Below are 19,428 nucleotides of genomic sequence, written 5' to 3'. Positions count from 1 at the left end.
CGAAATGGCAGCGTAAGTCTCAACTCTCGGTCAAGGATCCTATGATCCTACAACAGGAAACGGAGGAGGGTCCTAGCAAAGCGAAAGAAGAGACTAAAAACTGGAAGAGGATGTTTGGAATTCCCCTTTCTCCGAGCCGCATTAACTAAGCAGCCCGGCTCCACCCCCAACGACACGGCTCCGCCCTCTCTATTCCCCGCTGCTTCACAGTAGAGCCGGCGACTGCGGCCCGCCCCTTCTTCCTTCTTCTGCGGCCTGGCTCGGCCAATGGGAGGGGCACTGATGGAAGGCTCTTGGCCAATGGGAGGAGTGACCGTGAGGGTAGACACACAAACACACACACACACCCGCTAGTGGGAGGGGCACTAGTGGAAACGCTTCGGCCAATGGGAGGGGCAGTGGCGGAAGGTGATTCGCATTTAAGACACCTCGCCCCAGGGAAAAATGGCTCCGGTTCCTTTCGGCTCCCGGAGAACGCGAAAGGAGGTCGGGCTCTGGGCGCCAGCGGCGCCGCCGGGCCCGGGCAAGCGCAGCGACCCCGCGCCTGTGCGGCCCTCTAGGTGGGAGTCTTGTAGGGGAGCGCCCCTCGCGGCCCTTCCCGGAAAGGGCCGGGTCATGGAGGAGGAGCTGCCCGACGACCTGGAGGACTGGGTGGCCGTCAAGGAGAACCTATTCTCGGAGCCCGAGCGGCCCAACCTCTGCTTTTTAGTGGCTTGGAATGAGTCCGAGGCCAAGTTCGCCGTGACCTGTCACAACCGAACCCTGCAGCAGCAGCGGCGGCGGCGGCGGCGCGCGGGCCTCGGCCCGGCCCCGGGGGACGGAGGCGCCCCGGCCGAGGGGGAGGAGGAGGAGGAGGAGGGCAGGCCGCTCAGCTGGGCCGGTCTCTTTTCCGTGGCCGAACTTCAGGGCGTGCACCGGATGCTGGCCGCCATGAACTCGCAGCTGGAGGCCGCCTTCCCCGAGCTGCCCCCCGAGGTCGGCCCGAGCCTGTGGGCGCTGCTCTTTCCGGCCGCCGGGCCCGACGAGGAGGCGCTGAGGCAGCAGTGCGACCAGCTGGCGCGCTACCTGGACGAGGCGGTCGACCGGTGCGGCGCCAAGATGCTGCTGGACTTGCTTTTCCCCGCCGACGCCGAGCCGCTGGAGGAGTACTTCGAGAACCTGCATGAATTCCGGAAGAAGGCCCTGCGGCGGCACGTGGTCCGCGCCCAGGAGCGGCTCTGCCGGGTGGGCCGGGGCACGAATGGGTGGGGACGCCGTCACCCCTCCCCCCCCCCCCCACGCGCCCGTCTGGCCCGCGTACGGCCTCCCGAAGGGGAGGAGTGTCTGCCGCCCTGCCTGTCGGTCTGGCTAAGAATGTGTGATGTCAAAGGAAAGAGCTGAGTTTTAGTGGCTGCTGCCGGTCGTGGGTGGGTTGAGAACCCATGATAAAAATGTGATTCTAGAAAGTGGCGCTTTGTTGTAAACTCGGGCCTCGGGCCCTCAGGTTCTGTAAGGACGGTTTTCCCTAGCGCGCGTGCGCGCCTCTCCTGAGCCGCTGGCTGCCAGCGACGTCCCACCCTACGGATAAATGTCCCGGCTTGACTCCAAGGAGGCTCCCGTTTGCCTCCCTGGTGTGAAGGCTGATACTCACCCGGAAGCTGGCATTTATGCATTTGGGGACGTTTATATCGGGATCCCAACAAGAGCAGGGTCATACTTCTTGTGCGTCCTAGATCCTCTGGCAATCGGGGCCTGTTGTTCCGTTGCGTCTGAATCTGCTGGTGTCGTTAGGGTTTCCCTGACAGAGATAATTCAGACTTGCATTTCCTTCTCCGGCTCCCGTTGCAGATGAGGAGACCGAGAAAAGCAGGACTAAGCTGCTTTCTAGGACCTCACAAGTGTTACATGGCGAGGGCCAGATTGGAGGCGCAACATGCAGTCTTTTGGACTCCAGGCCTAGGAATGGTGCAAACTAGCTGCCCGTGCAGTACATAGCAAGGACTATAAACCCCTTCTCAGAATGGTTTTAAATGCGTAATAAAGTATGTAGAATTACCAAGGAAACTAATCTATATGGGTATATATCGAAATACTTTTTTTTTCTTAGAATTTCACCGCTCCATGGTTAAGTCCTGGACTACAGATTTTGAAATTCTCTTCCAGACCTAAATCTAATTCTTTGAACTATTGAAGGCAAAAGATAACATCCTTGGCTGGGAGTGAGAATAGGAATGAAAAATGAAATCTGTCTATAGTGAATGCAAGGAAAATGCTTTAGGGGGTTTTCATAAAGCAATGAAAGGGCAAAAAAAAAAAAAAAAGGGTGAATGAACTTTTATGGATAAACATAAGTTTTCTAAAACAATTCAGAATAGCTCAAGGCATGCCTTATGTTTTACACTAGGACCCAAGAAAGGAATCTTAGTCATCATACAGTTTTTCAATTCCCCATTCTGTTACAATGTATTATTGATGAATTATTGACATTTTTGCCATATTCAATTAGCATTTATTAAGCACTTGCTATGTACAAAACACTAGCATTGGAATAGAAAGACAATGAATCTAACTGCCTGCAAGCTTAGGATCTTTGAAGAGAATATAAGAACTTAGCTGGTACATGTACACAGTGAAATGCAAGGTAACAGCTGGATAGTAAAGCTCTGTTGGTAGCCCCTAAGCTAAGTCTTGAAAGGAGGTAAGGATGTTGATAATCCAAGATGAAGCTGTGTATTCCTGGTGTGAAGAATGAATTAGGAAAATGTGTGGGCAAAAGATTGGTTTAAGAAACAGCTAATAGGTTTAGCTGCAGTCTATCTTGCAGTGTGCGAGAGAAATGTGAGGGGAAAAAAGTAGGAAATATAATTGATTCTATATTAGGAAGGGCTTTAAATGCCAGTGTGAGGAATTCACATTTTATTCTAGAGGAAATCGATGGTTTTTGACAAGGGGACTTGAGTGGATTTGTGCCTTAGATTATTTTGGCAGGTGAGTGAATATTGGGAGGAAAGATTGGAGGATGATTAGGATCTGAATTAAAATGGTGGCTGTGTGAATAGAGCAAAAGTAATGGCTGGAAGTAGACTTAACCAGACTTGGCAACTAATTAGATATGAGAAGTGAGGGGGAGAGGATATTACTAAAAGGGTATGACCTTGAGCAACTAAGAAAATAGTAGTGCTTGCAGTGGTAGTAGAGAAGTCTGGAGGAGATGAAGCTTTGAGAAAGGGAATGAATTCTGTTTTGGACATGGCCTCTTTGAGAAGCTAATGAATAGTCTTAAGTAAGAAGCATCTAGTAGTCAATTGGCAATAAAAATAAAATTATAAAATGATGACATCTAGAAGATACATTGAAAGCAAACTGAAAAGCATCATATCCTTGCATAAAATCGTGGTATATCTTCTAGTACTTCGTGATGTTTTAGTTTTGTAATGAAAAGCTTCTGTGATGGAACTAGAAAAGCATGTGAAAGGGCAGAGGAAAAATAATGCAGGGAATAGATATCCACATGAGGGCAAACTAAAATTGGGATTCTTTAGTTTTGGAGTTATGAAGATGGAGTAGGATAAAATCAAATCTTTTTAAGTATAGTTTACCAGGGGTGAATAGGAAACTGTTTATCAAGTTAGCCTTTCACCTCAGAATACTAGAATTTAAGAGATTCTCTTAAAAATCATAGTTTGGGACTAAATATACATAGTAGGAGGCTTTTGATTAAAAACTGTTACAGGTATGGATTTCTCAAGACAGAACTTTCCCCCCCCAGGAAAAGTCTCTTAGAACAACCTCCCCCCCCCCCCCCCCCCCATAAACAGCTGGTAAACCCAGTGAACTCAGAACAGTCTTAAATGAATGAAATAAGTATATGGAGTTAAAAAGGAAATCCATCTTGAAGTTCAGTTATTTAAAAAAAAAAAAAAAAATTCATGGACCCAAGTTACAAGATGATAAAATTTAAAGCTGAAAAGGCCTTGAAGGTCATCTGGTTTTCCCCTATCTCCTCACTTCTGAAGTGGAATATGGGGATATTGGGGGCATATTCCCATCCTCAAATGTGACTTTGTGCATTTTTACTACCAAAAGTAAAAAGTTTAACCTTACTATAAATTCTACTCTTATGCCATGTTTCAGAGAGCAAGAGATTGGGGAAGGGGAATTTAACCAAATTTTACTTTTTGAAAAGTTATTCTGTCATATTTTTTGAGAATCAGTATGTTACAGTAGGGAGAAAAAATGACTTTAGAGTTAGAGGATCTGGGTTTGTAACTAAAAGAGAACTAGGGTTTGGGAAAAATCGGTGAACGCCTAAAATTTAACTAAATAAAGGAATCATAGTCCCACTATTCTGTACAATTTATAAACCTACTATAGTTAACCTTTAAAATCCTTTTTATCTTCTAGATTGTTCACGAGCATAATAATGCTGTCAAGATGATAGATTTAATGAAAGTTTATGAAGAAGAAGATAAAGCTTACCAGGAATTAGTTACTGTGGCAACAAACTTCTACGAATATTTGCTGCAACCATTTAGGGATATGCGAGAGCTTGCAACATTATACAAGCTAAAAATTTCAGTATGTTTTCTTTCATATAATGTTTATTGTGCTGTTTGCAAAGCAATATTTTACCAACTACGTTTAAATGAATAATAATATATTATTCATACAAGAATATTTTAGTACTATATTTACACTGGTTTGGGAAGGGAATGGAAATTAAGTAATGATAATCTATTTTATAATGTTTTATGTTTTCCAAAGTACCTTATGTTATTATCTCATTTGAGCCCTAAAGCAATTTTTCAGATAGTGCTTTCATTTCATAAATGAATTAAAGTTATTGTATAGAGATGTTAACACTCGTCTTAGTTCAAAAACCCCAGTTTCTTGACTCCTAGTTCATTGTACTGTCCACTATACCAACTCGTTTCCACCAACAATATCTGACTTCAGTGCTAAATGAATATACTAATACATGCTACTCTGACTTATTTTACAAAATAAGTCTTCATTTGCAGTTTTTGTATTATACTATTATTTAATGAACTTGTTCCACTGTTTTTCCCTCTTATAGTGTTTTTTATATTCAAATTATGTTTTATAGGAAAAGATTTTAAAGCCAGGCTGCAATTAGAATTGCCATTTCAATATGTTAAGTATGGAATTAGAGCTATTAGAGTTAATTGGTTGAGGAATGTACACACATGCTCTATAGCTCTAATAGAGAATGAATTGTGTATAGAGTAGCTCTTTATAGCAATAAAACATTGTCACCAATGTTGCTTTTTCAGAATTCTTTTTCTATAAATACTGTGTTTTTGTACATGAAGAAAGCGTAATTCTTTATTCATAAAAAGAAAAAATGTCTTAGTATTTTTCCTTGCAAGTAGATTGTGTACAAATTTTAGGATGTTATTTCTGTATCAGCAGAGAAGCCAAAGCTTTATGAAGAAAAATAAGTAGATAAAATAATTCCTGTTGCCTACTTTAGATAAGGGGCAAAAGTATTTAGAATCCTACATAACACTTTTTGCTTTCATACTGCTGTTATCTACTGGTGAGCTTATATCATTCTTTCTATATCTCTATAGAAGTCTTTGGAGTTCCATGAACTGGGCCCTAAGAGAATAGAGGCATTGGAAAAAGAGGCCAGAGAATGGACCCGACAAGCTGACGAAGCTGTGACATCTATTCAAGACATCACGGTGAATTATTTTAAGGAAACAGCAAATGCATTGGCTGGTAAGCATGAAAGAATATTGTGATAGAACCTAGACTTCTCAGCGCCTCCCCCCAAAATGAACAATAATGTATGAATTTCATTTCTTCCAATGTTATTGGAGTTAAAAACTATCAGAAGCAGAATTTTGGTGTGCTTCTTGAAAGTCTAATTTCTAATAGTAGAAATGTCATGTAGACATCTGTTTCAGTATTAGTTATCCATAAAATTGTAGCAATTAACTTTTTTATTTCTGAAGGAACAGCTTTTTCTAAACTATATATATGAATTTGAGTGATTTTTCATATTCTTACTGAATCACACATACTCAAATTATACAAATATTTTCAAAGCTGCAATCTATATTGTAGGTTAGTATAAGTAGTGGTTTCATTACTTCCCTTACGTCCTATGTATAGATACAGGTATCTACTTGTACCCTCCCAAAGTTAATTACAAGATTGAAGTTGTTTTTTTAAGCACTGCAGGATTCACTGTTGCAGATGTGCAGGTAAATAGGATTAAATAATGGCCAAATCATTAAACTACAACCAAATTGTCTAATTTTAGTTAAAACAAAGTTAAAAGTACCAGATGAGACTAGAAAAGCAGAGTTCTTTTAAAAAATGACTAATGCAGATCTTTAAGTAGCAGAATTTGACTTTCATTCATTGGATTGCAGATTATTCTTTTTTTTTTTTTTTTTTTAATTTTACTCAGTTTGTTTTTTCTTACACTTAATAGTATTTTTTTTTTGTAATTACATGTAAAGATAACTTTCAATATTAATTTTATATAAGATTTTGAGTTCCAAATTTTTTCTCCTTCCCTTTTCTCTTCCCTCAGACAATTGCTCTGATAAGAGATTTTACATGTACAGTCCTTTTAAATATAAGGAGATTATTCTTAAAAGCATTTTTAGGTGAAATTGATTTTTCAAAATTGCTTTTTTGCTTTATTTGTTACTGATAATTATCATTTGCTCTGGATTAATTGGCAGGATTGAAATTTGTTAAGTTATAAAGTAGTACCTATTTTCAAAGTGGGTTAACAAATTCTTTTTTTAATGTTTGCATTTAACAATTATAGTGAAATGGGTACTGTATACAACACAAATCTTTTCAAAAGATTTTTCAATCCCTCTGCTTTCAAGAGAAGAAGTATTAAGAGGAACCTGATGTGAAATGAGTGTGAACTGTTTGCATTTTTGTTTTTCTTCCCAGGTTATTTTTATCTTCTGAATCCAATTCTTCTTGTGCAAGTACAGTTGTACGGTTCTGCACACATATATTGTATCTAGGATATACTATAGCATATTTAACATGTATAAGACTTCCTGCCATCTAAGAGAGGGGGGGGAGGGAAGAAAGGGAAAAGTCAGAACAGAAGTGAGTGCAAGGGATAATGTTGTAAAAAAAAAAAAAAAAAAAAAAAAATTACCCATGCATATGTTCTGTCAATAAAAAGTTATAATAATAAAAAAAAAAGAAAGGAAAAAAAAAGAAATAATAAAATAGAGACTTCAGGGGAAAAAAAAGAAGGATCTGATATGTATAGAAATGATGACCTTTTTTTCCTCATTCTGTTTAAGAGGGTATGGATAAGAATAGAACATCATTATGATTTATTACTCATTTGTGTATAATGCTTAAAGGGACAGAAAACTAGGAACAATGGGCAAAAAGTAGAGGGAAGGACTTATTTTTTTAATTGTTATACAAACCTCTGATTTCTTGGGTCATTTATCTTCTAATTTTAATGCAATAGGAATGAAAAAACAGATGGAACAGGATAAAGAGAGATTTGGCCAAGCTACCTGGGCCTTAGCTGCTCCCAGACTTGAAAAACTGAAGCTCATGTTAGCAAGAGAAACTCTACAGTACAAAAGAGCCAAAGAACTATGCTTGAATCGAAAAAGAGTTGAAATTCAAAAAAAAGTAAGGTGAAAACAAATGTAATTTTGATCTAATTCTTCCCCTACAATATATGTAACACCTTTCTTTCAAGGAGCTCAAAACATTTTTGAAGATGGTATGGAATAAGCAAATATAAAATCACTAGAGAGCAACTTGTTACTATTATAGATTTTTTTTTTCCCCCTATAAAGTAAGACATCAAAGTTGGCATTTAACCCATTTATGGTATATGATTCCCTTTGTAATACTGTTAAACTCATTCAAAAAGTAGATAAGTTACTTTGAGCAATCAAGGGTATGAGCATACTTTTTTATTGTTTGGAGATTGTAATTTATTTAATGGTGTACTCAAATTGTTCATTATTAATTTATGCATCGTAGGGTCATGACCATATAACTTTTCCTGGGCTCCTATATCTTTAAAGATGACATTACCACATAGAACATTGTTCTCTGTCCATCAGTTTCTTAAGACAAATGTTTCACAGTTGATGAAGAATACAATAACGATGACCTCTTATAAATTGATTTAAATTGGTCACAAAGCACTACCATTTTTGTCACATTAAACAGGCAAATTACTCCAGTGTTTCTTTCTCTCTCTCTCTCTCTCTCTCTCTCTCTCTCTCTCTCTCTCTCTCTCTTTATATATATATAGAATCTGTTCCTTTTCAGAAAATAATTGAGATAATTTGTAATCATTTTTCATAATGTATTATTTTTATTGACCTAGTTTTTTGTTAATAAGGTAGAACATCTTTCTGAAGCAGAGAAAAACATTGATATGATAGATGAACTAGAAATGCAGTATTATGAAGTTCAACTTGAATTGTATGAAGTTCAGCTTGAGATATTGAAGTTTAAAGAGATGCTGCTTATTACAGAGTTAGATGCTACGAGACGACTCATAAAAGGTGAGATGTGTATAGAGAACAAATTGTTTCCAGCTACTAGATACTTTATACAATGTTAAATGTAATACAGTTCCTATAAATGATATCCCTCACATTAAAATTTTAAACTAATTTGTAAAACTTAAGTTTTAAATATTTTTGCATCTAAAAAAATGCTCTTTGAAAGGAAACTGCTTGTAGTGGAGTGGAACTTTTGAAGTCGGTAAGATCTACGTTCAAATCTTGCCTCACACAGAATAGCTGTGTGACCTTGAGCAGGTCACTTGAGTTTCTGGTATGTTAGGCAGTTTTGTAAAGTTGTAAGTTACAGACATGTTGTTAATTAGTATTAGGGGCTAGGGAGAGGAAGGGAAGAAACCACAGGGTTAGACAAACTTTTTTGTGGCTTTAAAAGTACTAAATTATTTTAGTGACAATGTATTATTAAATGCATATTTAAAATTCTTCATCCAGATTCTTTTATAAATTAAGGACTTAATTTTAAAACTATATTAATGCTGCCTATTTCTAGAGAAACAAGATGAAGTTGTGTATTATGATGCTGTTGAAAATCCTGAGGAACTGATTGCTGATCATCTAGTAGCGCAAAACGATTCCCAGGTTTCAGAAATGAAGATGCTCAAGCAGAAGTCCCAGCAGCTAGAACACAAGAGAGGAATTATCTGTGCAAGAAGAGCCTATCTCAGGAACAAAAAAGTAAATGCATCAGGGGAATCTTTTTCCTTTCCATTCCTGTTATTGATGGATAAAAATACATTAAAATTTAAGTTTCTACAACACAGTAACTATAGAAGAATGTGTGCAATTATGTAGTATTTCCAGTTACTATATGCATAGTTAAGTTTCTTATGAGTTCTTCATTTAAGTTCCTTAGTTGAATTAGTTTCAGAAAAAGACAATTACTGTGATAGGGATTCACCACAATTTATTTATAATTTCTTGTAATTAAAAAAAAAAAAAAAAAGAGGTTGGGGGGGGGGCTTTACTGCTGAGAGTTCATGTAGGGAATGCTTACCAGTGTGCCTTAGTGGTCTTTAAATTAGCTATTGTGAGCAAATTGTTAATTTCAATAATATTTTAAAGTAATATTCTTCATTTCATCTATCTTTAAAATGAAGTTTCATTTCCCTAATCTCAGCAATTATTTTTTCTTTAAAATATCTTTATATAGCTAAAACTTAAAGTACTTATAGAAGTGTTTCACCCCTATGACAAGGAAAGCAATTGCCCTAGGCTTTTTCTAGTGTACTTTGGGTGTGTTCAATATCTTAGTTGTTGGGTTTTGAGTTGTATCCAACTCCTCAAAAGTGGTCCCATTTGGGTTTTCTTGGCAAAGTAAATTGCCGTCTCCTTTTCCAGCTCATTTTATAAAGAAACTGAGAAAAACAGGGTTGAAATGACTTGTTCAGGGTCATGTAGCTAGTAAGAGTTTAGGGCCATATTTGAAGTCAGGAAGAATTTTCTTTAATTCCAGGCTGGGCAGTTTGTCCACTATCCCAGCTAGCTACCCTTTTGAACTGTCCCACTCTAAATGAATACAGCATGAAATAAGTAGATAAGGAGAGTTTGAATAATAGTTCATTTTCTAAAATCATAGTTCCTCTATTTAGGAACTGCTTTTCCATCAGGTGTCTTCTTTCAAATAATTCATAGAATTTTTGCATTTTAAAAAGGTAAAGGATTATAAAGAAGTTCCTGGTGATCAGGAATATTTGGTCTAACCTTCTCTAATAGCCTTCCAAAAGTAACTGTTTCTAACTGTTACACCCCTATGGACTACTCTAACCTGGTAGCTCCCCTTTGAGCTACTCTTAATGCCCGTCCATCGACAGCACGGCTAGGCCACAGTGGCCCATCTTTGGGCACCAAACCGGATCCCACAGAGACAGACCACCAGGAGGTCAGGGTGAGGCAAAAGAGAACTTTATTCTTAGCACATATTTATATCCCTGTGAGGCTCTGGGGGAAGGGGAGGTCCTCTAGGAACCTGGCATAATGGGATTGGCCCCAGAAGGAAGGAGGCGTGCTAGGCTTTGAGAGCACTAAGGAGGGAAAAGTGGTACCTGGGGTCAGACACAGCCTCCTGGGGCTATGCCCCACCTCCACATAGGACTTGCCTGCACCTCAGTACCTCTCATCCCTCAGGTTCTCCCACATGCCTTGAACTGCATTCCTTTCTTCTAAAGGCTTTTTAACCCTTACACTAACATGTAAGGTTAAATTTTAGAATATATCCTTCAAGGCAGTATTATAAATGGTCAGTTATAGTTGAATGATAACTTGATAAGTTCAAGGTCATATATAAGACTACAGTATTGTACTGTACTTCAGGTATCTCATTAGTAAAATACTTTAAATTATTGATATATATTGTTTTGACAAGAAATTTCTAAATAAAGCTATTTACAAAGTGCACTTTCAGAGGAAAAAACAGATTATTGGTTATTAACAGAAAGGACAGATATATATGTATGTATATATCTAAGGACATAGAAATATAAACACATCTATATAATCTGTAGAAATGGATTTAACTTGAATAGTTTGGTACTAACACTGAGCCTTGTATTTGACCAGAGTCTTTTTTTTTTTTTTTGCTTCTCAGTGTTGATTTTATTTACATTTTTACACTTACATTACTCATTTGGCTCTGATTTTTTCACTCTGTATCACTTCATACAAAATTCTTATTCTTCTCTTAATTCTTTATATTCTTCATTCCTTGGAAAAAAATAATTTTCCATTCCCCAATTATCAGGCATAAATTTTGCTTTCAACTTTGTTAGACTTTGAGGCTGCCTTGTATTTTGCCACCACTTTTAGTTCCTTTGGAACACAACTTACTCACAGTTTAGGGAATTGCCCAATAAATCTCATTCATTTTGGTGGAGAATCTCTTCTTTTATTTCTCAAAGTACAGGCCAACATTGAGTAGAAAGAAGTATTGTTGAGCTATGATGAAAATTCATACCAGTGGGATACCTTGAATGGGCAAGCAATAAGATGAATGCTTTTTAATACTACTTTTTAAAACATGGCCTACAGAAATAAGAATCTAATTGGATTTTGTATTTGTTTAATTCTGACAGGACCAATGCAAGGCAAGTCATCATCACAAATTGCAACGGGCACAGGAAAACATAAAGCGATTTTATCAGCATCATAATATTCAAGTGGTGAGTAGCTAAAGAAAATTGCTTAATCATTTTACCACTATACATTAGCTTGCCATTGAAATAAAGACATCTTCAATTTTCCTTTATGGCTAACCCTCTAAACATTTTTCAACTGGCATTCGGAGAAATGATAGTGATTAAGAGGTTTAGACACCTTTATTTCTCATGAGAGTTGGTAAGCATTTTAAAGATTATAAATGTATTTTTTTTTTTTTTTAATACAGAAAAGAGACAAGAGAAAAGAAGAAGAAAAGGAAAAGCAAGAGTGGATAAGCCAAGAACGACAGAAAACACTTCAACGCCTAAAATCATTTAGAGAGGTAAATACTTGAAATAATTATCTCATATACATACATAAACATAGGTATATGTATATATACATATACATATATGTTGGGAAGTTTTTATGAGGGAAATTCAATTATGAGGTGAATTCAATTCACCAAATATATTGGAGCCTACTATGGGCTAGATACAGTGATGAGAAATAGCAGCTTATAGTCATATTCTTTTATTACAACTTTATAGTCAGTGGTCTAAATTTGAGAAAATAAAAGCTGTATTTACTCCCTCCCTTCATCCTCCTTTTGTCCCTTATTTGTGTCCCCATTCACTGTTGTGTCTCTGATCAGAGAGAATGTTGGGCTCAGTGCTCCAGAGCCCAGTATCACTCGGAATACAGGAGTCCAGTCTGGATAGGACCAGAGGTAGAGATTGCAGTTCTTCAGAAAAGGGAGAGACAGAAGAAAACATGCAGGATTCAAGAATGAATAGTAATCTTCATTTAACAAACATCTGGAAGACTAGACCCTGTGAGGAAGAATAAAATAGACCAAAAATCACCTTAAAAATAAATTAAAATCTCTAACGTAAAATAATGATGGAAAGTCACCTATTGTAAATGATTTGTTGATTGAAGTTTTTAAAGAAATACTCTTCTCTTGTATTATTTTTCGTGAAATAATAACAATATTTATCATATGGAATTGTTCAGCTGAAAATGTTTTTTAAAAATTTGGTACATGACAAGTATGGGTATTTTTATGTTCTTAAATTTTACTTGGATTCTTATCCAACTTAGTCTAGATTAATATTTCTGGAGAAGGGTTGTTTCCTAATTTATTATTATTATTATTATTATTATTATTATTTTTTTTTTTTTGAAGAACATTTTATCCATTTCAAGCAAACATTCTGAATTTCTTACAGCTATTAAGGACTTATTTTAGGAAGGCAAGAAACAAGTCTTCCCAAATTAGATAACTACTGACTAAGATATTTATGCTTCATATATCCCCAAGCTAATATTTTTATTATTTCAAACCTCTAAGAGCTAGCCCTAGGAACATTTTACATTAATTGAGCTATCTAATAAACAGGTGAAATGTCTGCTGTATTATAAAACATTTTTCAGTATCAGTTTGTGATAATTACTTGAGGATAAAATTGAGTGTTATTGAAATGAAATTTAAATTTAAAATTTAAAAAAAAAAAAGAAAGAAAAAAGTCATAGGAGGATATTCTGGAAAACTTATTTCTATTGAAGAAGCAGAATATTAAGTTTCAGATGTATAAGTAAAATATAATTAAAAGACCCTAATACCATAGCTGAATTAAGAAGGGATGTAACTTAGACCATTAGTTGTTGATCAAGATATATTGCTTACTGGCCAGTCATAGTGAATATTTTAGGGTACAAGGAGATAGTAAATACAGGGTACAAGAAATTTTGGTATGTGACCAAATAGAATGATCCTATTTTCATAAATAATTTTTGTTGAAAGCTATAATTCACAAGACTTTTTTCTCATCCTGGAATTCTCGTAGCAGTTTTTCATTACTGATTCTTTGTGAGTTTTCACTACACATATCTTGAACTTTTTTCTCTTTCTATTAGAATGTTCTTCTTGAATTGCAACTACAATGCAGGCTTTGTAGTCTCAAGTAATTGCTTAGAACAGATGAATTAATGAATATTTTTTAAAATTACCAACCATTTTCTAAATTTTCCTGTTCTTGGCAAATTTTAGTGCCATCTTGAGGAAGCCAAGAGGGCTTGATCTTAGTTCTAGTGCTTAGTCTTTAACTGGCACCTATTTAACTCAAGGCCAAGGGCTTTAGTCCTTGAATTTATTTCCTTAGAAAATTGGGGCAAAACTGCCTTCATATATATCTTACAGGATGGTTGAGAAGAAATGCTCTATAACTATGAGTTATTTTGTTTGAGAGTAGACTCTTAAGTACCCAAGTATAGTTTATTTCTAGTACAGGATTAGTTGAATAATCTAGACCTGAGACCTTTTTTAGTGTTGCCCTGCTAATTTAGATGAAATATTTCATTTCTATAAAATAGTTTTAATAATACTTCAACTACCTCTGGTCAAGGTTGATGGGAGGAAAGCCCTTTGTAAACTTTAAAATGCTAACATAAATGGGAATTATTGTAAGTTTTCTTGTATTAAGTTTTGTTGCTAACATTTTAAGCAAACTTTTAATGGAACTCTTTTTTTTTTTTTTTTTCCCCTTCTTTTTTAAAGAAATGTCCAGGTCAGTTTGTACTTAAAACGCCTCATTCAAAACCAATTAGTCCAAAATTGCCCAAAGATATTTCCCAGAAAATCTCATCATCAGCTTCTCAGCCACTGTCAACGGTCCATTTATCTTCTAATAATACAAGTACTCCTTCATCCAAAGTTGGAAGTTTGGAAACATGTAAATACAAAAACAGTCCTGGAAATATCCCTAGTCAGGTTTTGGTTCCATTTGGTGATCTACCACATTCAGAAACCAGTAGGGAACCGACATCGCCATCAGCACCAATTCTTCTTGCTGCCCCTCCACCTCCTCTTCCGTCATCGCCGCCGCCGCCACCACCACCACCACCACCTCTTCCTTCTTCCTCACCACTTTCATTGAAGACATCTGGAAGAGATTATCAACCACTTCCTTTGGTCTGTGAATCAACTGCTAAAAAATATGATTCCTCAAAAAGTTCTTTAAACCTCTGTACAGGTAAATATTTGAAATTTTTGTCTCTTCCCATGATAATTTAAACTTCTCTTTCCTATTTCTGGAATCTGAAATTATCACAGTATCTTGTAGTTTGGAATAAACTTGGGGCCCTATTCTAATCTCAAAATATTCCAATGGCTTCTTTTTTAGATAACAATTTTTTAAAATCATACAGGCCATCAGTATTAGAGTTTGACAGATTATGTTGATAAAGCTATCTTTTATTAAGGTAATTATTGTTAAACATGATCACTTTGAAGAATTAAATGATTTAGTATCTTTCAAGAGTATTAATGAATCTGTCTTTACTACATGTTTCATAATCTGAGAGTACTAATGATCTCGAGGAATTATTTATTATTTGCAATGAATTCTTGTCGGTTACATTATTGTGATTCCACAACTTCTGTTGTTTGCAAGGACAATTTAGTTCTTGCTTTTCTAATGGAAATTCAGTATGTTTTGCTGTGGGAAATAGTCATAAAACTCTTGCTTTTGGCTAATTTAATCAAGAGATAAGTAGATCATTTTCATTTTAGCCTTTGAAATAAATTTATCAAATTTTTTTTTTTTTTTCTAAAATGGAGAGGTAAACTTTCCTGCCTTAGTAAAAATACAAAGGAAACATAGTCAAGTCATTCTTAAGTTAAGGATCTTGATCATTAATAGAGTAATTTCATTCTGAGTACATTGTCATAGTAGCTGTAGTTTTAAGCTATTGGCATAAATCTATTTTGATGCTAGCAATTGCAGAAGTGTTTTAACTATTTATATTGTTGAGCACATTATAAATACTTGACAAATACTTGCTGAAACAAAGAAAGTTTGTTTTCTTGTCATTTTTTATTCATCAAGCATTTATTGACTTACCTACGCACAAGGCCATGTGTTTATACAAAAATATTCCCTGCTTTTAATTCTTGTTGTCTAGGTTCTAGGTTATCAAAGACTTTAGTTTTTAACTATATTTTACATTATTGTGTGGCAGTTTAAATCTCGGTACTATTAATATGAAACTAAATTGCATACTTGCACAAGCCAATTCTTATAAATGATGAAAGAAAGCAAAAATGCCTAAAAGTTTAGAATTTATATAGCTCTTTTTATAGTAATAATAATTGTGTCTTAAAACACAGTTTCTATATATTATACCAAAAAAATTATATCAATGATAAGAAATAATCACCAAAAAATAATTGGGCCTTGACTATGAAATCTTTTCATTCCCAGAACCAATCTGTGAATTCAGTTTACAAGTTTAAATTCTAAGCAAATCCATATTTAGCTAGTCATAGTAAAGCCCAAGAATTACTAACTAGTAGCTCTGGATTTATAAATTTTACCTAATAAAGCTTCAAACCCATTGCTGCTACCATCTCCCTTCCTCTCCTCACCAAACCACATCAACCCATAAATATAAACAGTTGACCAGAGTTCCCAGTATACCTCTCTCGATGTTCAGGCATATCATTGTTACCACCTTTCTCTCCATGTCCTCCCTATCCATTCTTAATGAACTTTCTAAAGATTTGAGGAAAATGAAAAGCAACGCAAATAACTCAAAAGGTTATGGGGTCCCAACTTAGTCTATAATTTGCTGCTACACTACTAATTCTTCAAGTGTAGCATAAAGTGGATACTCAAAGTCCAGTGGATGTACTAATTCCTGCTGTATACATATTATGCCAGATCTAGAAAATAGATCTCCCATAATTGAGCTGTTCATTGGAAGTTTTATTGTGGACCTTTTCACTTGTAGAGACCAACTGACTTTAACATTACAGCATGCAATTGAGTTTGTAGTTAAGATTTTAGCTTGGAGAAATACAGCTTTGAAAACTAGAAGTAAAATATAGGGTTGCTTATATAAATGAACCAGAGATATTTTTTTTTTTTTACCTATTATCTTTGTTTTTCAGAGCTTGTTCAAAAAATAAAAATAAGAATTTTTCCATTTATATGGAAGATTATGTGTAGATTAGAGAAAGAAGAATCATAGTTGTTAGAGGAAGTATTTGCATTGTATTGGAGTCGAGCTTTACAGTGTAATAGATCAGTTATACCTCAGTCAGCTGTGACTCTTCTTTTGGGGTCACTTTAACCTTTTTAGGGAGTTTGTAAGAAGTCTAAAGTTTATACATATTAAAAGAAAGTAATCACTTCTGGCAAATGAACTAAGTTACTTTTATCTAAGGAAATAATAACATGACTACCACTTTATCCACATCTGTTCAATACTGCTCATGGATTTGAATAGGAGGAATTTGCTGTGACATGAAGAGTCAATTCTAGGAAGAAATAGGGAGCTACATTACCATCATTAACACATAATGGATTGTTGGCTAAATCCTTAAATCATTTTATTTGTAAATGTACTTGTATCTAAATCATATAAATAAGAGTACTGCATCAAGATCAACTTTGGACAAACTTTTTGCTGTTATAATAATTATTGTTTTTAATCTGTTGCAGGAACTATGGATAAAGTTTTGGATTCTTTAAAGCATGGTGCAATACTTCACAAAATAGAGAAGCCCACTCTGCCTACTTCAGGAACTTCAGTCAGAGATAATATTCTGGCTGCTATTAAGCAAGGCGTTAAATTGAAGAAAGTTCCTCAAGAGCCCATTACAGACATCAACGAAGAGTCGTCCAGTGAGCTGGAGAAAAGCATCAAGGCAGCTCTCCAGAGAATTAAGAGAGTGTCTGCTGACTCTGAGGAGGATGACAATGAAGATCAGAATAATACAGAATGGGACAGTTAACTTGATTTGAAGCTAGAGGTTTGCTGGAATAATGAAGTTCTCAGGATAAAGCAATATAGGCGCATGTGGACTTCTGAGAAACATACATACTCAGGGAAGGACAGCCTCCATAATGGTTTTATAAAAACAGCAACATTTTATGAGAACTACATTGCAGAGGTTTTCATTATTGTCATTGTTTTTGAAATGGAATATGCATGGTTTTTTAGTCTTTTCATTCGCTAATTAACAAGGAATCTTTAGATTACATTTCATGGGTGAATTTTCTGAATAGACCCTGGATGGATGTGGGAAGATACTCAGGATGTATATCTGATGTTTTGCCACAAAATTAAATTTGAAAAAATGTAAACTCATAAGCAAATACTTTGACTAGTGAAACAAACAAGCTTCAACCCCTCACCCCCAAAAACCTTAGAGATGAAAGGAGAAAAGTGAATTGAGATTAAAGAAACTGGCAGACATTGTTGGCACAAGAAACTAGTACTTATTCATTAAGCCATATGCAGTAGAGAATGTGCTACACTCTAATTTTAAAGGATGTTTCACATCAGAAAAGTAAACATTACCTTTTTACCTTACTTTTGAGGGAAAATGGAGTTTTGGGGAAGTGTTGGACAATTTCTACTAAAATTTGGAAATATTACAACTATATAATCGAAATAATTGGGTCTATCAACATTTTAATTTGTTAAAACTGAATAATTTATTATAAGTCACCAGAATAATTCAATGGCACTTGAGAAACACTTTAAACATAATTTATTTTCTATTCTCTAGTATATCTGTGCACAGAATTGTTTTCGGTATTTCAGTGTTATATTTAGGGGGAATGGAAAGCCTATAGTACCTTCACTTTGAAATATGTGGCTACTAATTAACATTTCTAATACAAAACTTGCAGATATGAGATTTAAAGATTCAATAAGATTTCAACTGAGCTTTTGTTTGACATGTACAGTTTTATTGGAGGGAAAATTAAAAAACCTATAATTAATGATTGGGTGGGAAACCATATCCTCTCGGGAAACAACTGCTCATGGAAATCATGTTCCCCTTTTTGGTACATAAACATTATTATAAAATGAAGAAATGCTTCCTATTGCCAAAAACACCTTATTTTTGTCTCCTGGGGATGGATACTCTGGTGGTAGGTAAAATTTGGCTTACAGTTTTTACTATGTTAAAAACTTAGTTTACTAAGTTCAGAAAATTTTTGTATTAAAGTTGGGTTTCTTATATTTTTTGGTGTTTAACCAAAAAGTTATTATTAATCTTAAGTAATTTCAAAAACACCTTCACAAGCTTTCTAGAATGTTGAAGTCTTTTTGGGGAGAAAATGTGGTACCTTGGTAATCAGGGTTTTTTTACTTGGTTATAGAAAGATAGAGCTTTCTGTGTAATATAATAAAAGCAAAATTGAAATTAAAATGTTTTAACAGTGAAGCAGGGCATGTACTCTTTTCATTTATATTTGTTTACTTCTAATTCTGTGATATGCCTTTATACATCATTACCATGGGATTTCTTTTTTCAGTCTAAAAGACAGGCTTCTTGGGAAGAAAAAAATTTTTTGCTATAGGTTAGAAGTTGCCCTACAAATCACTGAAGTTATAAAATTTTATATTGCATTATAAAAAGTTACTTTAAAAAATAAAACTTTAATAACTGATTATAGCATTTCTTTTATTCATTCACCAAATTTCAGTGAAGAAAATATGCTGTCCTAGAAAGCATTGATTGAGTAGGACCCCAGGCTTCCACTTCTAGCCAGGCCATGTAAAAGCTTGCATGACCTTGAGTAAATCATCCCTGTATGTTTTCACATTTCCAACAAACATCTAGTTGGACTGGAAGGACTTAAAATTCCAATTAAATAATAACATAATAACATCGAGTTATGCTGATATAGATTTAAGAATCAGTTCTCTGAAGAGGAAAGTG

At 35.6% G+C, this 19,428-nt stretch overlaps 1 protein-coding gene across 1 annotated transcript; it reads left to right on the top strand.

Annotated features, from left to right (window-relative positions):
- Positions 1–354: 354 nt before the first annotated feature.
- WHAMM (WASP homolog associated with actin, golgi membranes and microtubules) lies at positions 355–18,930 on the top strand. The gene is made up of 10 exons (XM_031955684.1): positions 355–1,224; positions 4,384–4,557; positions 5,574–5,724; positions 7,469–7,638; positions 8,366–8,531; positions 9,043–9,227; positions 11,621–11,707; positions 11,932–12,027; positions 14,245–14,719; positions 17,192–18,930. Exons 1-10 carry the CDS (start codon positions 445–447, stop codon positions 17,482–17,484), a joined length of 2,577 nt encoding a protein of 858 aa, XP_031811544.1. The 5' UTR covers positions 355–444; the 3' UTR covers positions 17,485–18,930.
- Positions 18,931–19,428: the final 498 nt, after the last annotated feature.

The sequence above is a fragment of the Sarcophilus harrisii genome, chromosome 2, assembly GCF_902635505.1.
Source record: "Sarcophilus harrisii chromosome 2, mSarHar1.11, whole genome shotgun sequence".
Taxonomy (NCBI): Eukaryota; Metazoa; Chordata; class Mammalia; order Dasyuromorphia; family Dasyuridae; genus Sarcophilus; species Sarcophilus harrisii.
This window is presented reverse-complemented; position numbering and strand designations above follow the sequence as displayed.

Bases quoted from the DNA above. Each gene is read 5' to 3' on its own strand.
- WHAMM (XM_031955684.1), top strand. From the start codon at position 445: ATGGCTCCGGTTCCTTTCGGCTCCCGGAGAACGCGAAAGGAGGTCGGG. The intron at 7,639-8,365 runs GTAAGGTGAAAA...TTTGTTAATAAG, and splicing joins GAGTTGAAATTCAAAAAAAA to GTAGAACATCTTTCTGAAGC. The intron at 8,532-9,042 runs GTGAGATGTGTA...GCCTATTTCTAG, and splicing joins TACGAGACGACTCATAAAAG to AGAAACAAGATGAAGTTGTG.